We start from the raw sequence: 1,174 nt of genomic DNA, 5'->3' as shown, positions 1-1,174 counted from the left end.
TCCAGGCCACAGAAGGTTCTGGGTGTAGATCCTGCAGCTTGAGGTCAGATCCTGAGAGGGAATCCCCCTCCTGCCCCCCCTGGCCCTGCAAGGCCTTCCCTCCCCCCCAGGGCCTGTGCTGGGGCCCCAGGGCTTTCCCCCTCCCCCAGGCACATTTCTCAACCCCATTAATCACAGGGACGGCCCCGGGGAGGAGGAAGAGAGAACATGTCTTACCATAAAGAAGGAGGTGCGCCAGGTGCAGGCCCGAGGACCCGAGCACCCGGAGGTCATGAGGCTGGCGTTTGCCTGGATTCTTCTCTCTCTCCTGGCAGGTGAGTGACCTGGTGCTTGTTCCTCCCCCCCCCCAGGCAGTTCACCCTGCCATCCTGCCTCGACTCCCCTCATCCCCAGCTGTGGCCATCCATGCAGCCCTCACCCCTCCCAGACCCTCCCCGCCGGCCCTCTGACCCTCCGCAATCCCTCACCCCAGGGCATGGCCAGGCAGACACCCGTGCCATCGGCGCTGAGGAATGTCCCCGCCACTCACAGCCCTGGCAAGCTGGCCTCTTCCACCTCACCCGGCTCTTCTGCGGGGCCACCCTCATCAGGGAGCGATGGGTGCTGACAGCTGCCCACTGTCGTAAGCCGTGAGTGCCCTGCCTTGACCACACCGGGCAAGGGGCTGGGGGCCAGTCTGGGGGTCAGGGGCCGGGGGGCTGGGGGGTCAGGGAGCCTTCTTATTACAGGAAGGACAGGACTATGCAAGGCCAAGTCCCAACTCTTAGGATGAAATAGGGAGGAATTTCAGGAGCCTCCTCCATTCTAAAATCCTAGCGTTCCTACCAACCTGGTTCTAAGAATCTAAGAGTCAAAGCCTGTTCCTAAAAATCTTAGACTTGACCTCTAGAAATCCAGAGTCACCGGGCACCGGTGGCCCACAGCTGTCATCCCAGCTACTCAGGAGGCTGAGATCTGAGAAGCACAGTTCTAAACCAGCCCAGGCAGGGAAGTCTGTAAAGCTCTATCTCTAATGAACCAGCAAAAATCCCAAAGTGGAGCTGTGGCTCAAGTGGTAGAGCACCAGCCTTGAGTGAAAAAGCTCAGGGACAGTGCCCAGGCCCTGAGTTCAAGCCCTAAGACCCCCTCCCCACAAACACATACACACACACACACACACACACACACACACACA

General features: G+C 59.9%; 1 protein-coding gene across 1 annotated transcript in view; it reads left to right on the top strand.

Annotated features, from left to right (window-relative positions):
• Positions 1–271: 271 nt before the first annotated feature.
• The window catches only part of Klk9 (kallikrein-related peptidase 9), a 5,572-nt gene continuing 4,669 nt past the window's right edge, over positions 272–1,174 (top strand). The window contains exons 1-2 of the mRNA XM_013027601.1: positions 272–314; positions 473–629. Coding sequence (XP_012883055.1) covers positions 272–314; positions 473–629 — 200 coding nt within the window. The remainder of the gene's footprint in view (positions 315–472; positions 630–1,174) is intronic.

The sequence above is a fragment of the Dipodomys ordii genome, unplaced genomic scaffold, assembly GCF_000151885.1.
Source record: "Dipodomys ordii isolate 6190 unplaced genomic scaffold, Dord_2.0 Scaffold105, whole genome shotgun sequence".
Classification (NCBI taxonomy): Eukaryota; Metazoa; Chordata; class Mammalia; order Rodentia; family Heteromyidae; genus Dipodomys; species Dipodomys ordii.
The sequence above is the reverse complement of the archived record's forward strand: the minus strand, read 5'-3'. Positions and strand labels throughout refer to the sequence as shown.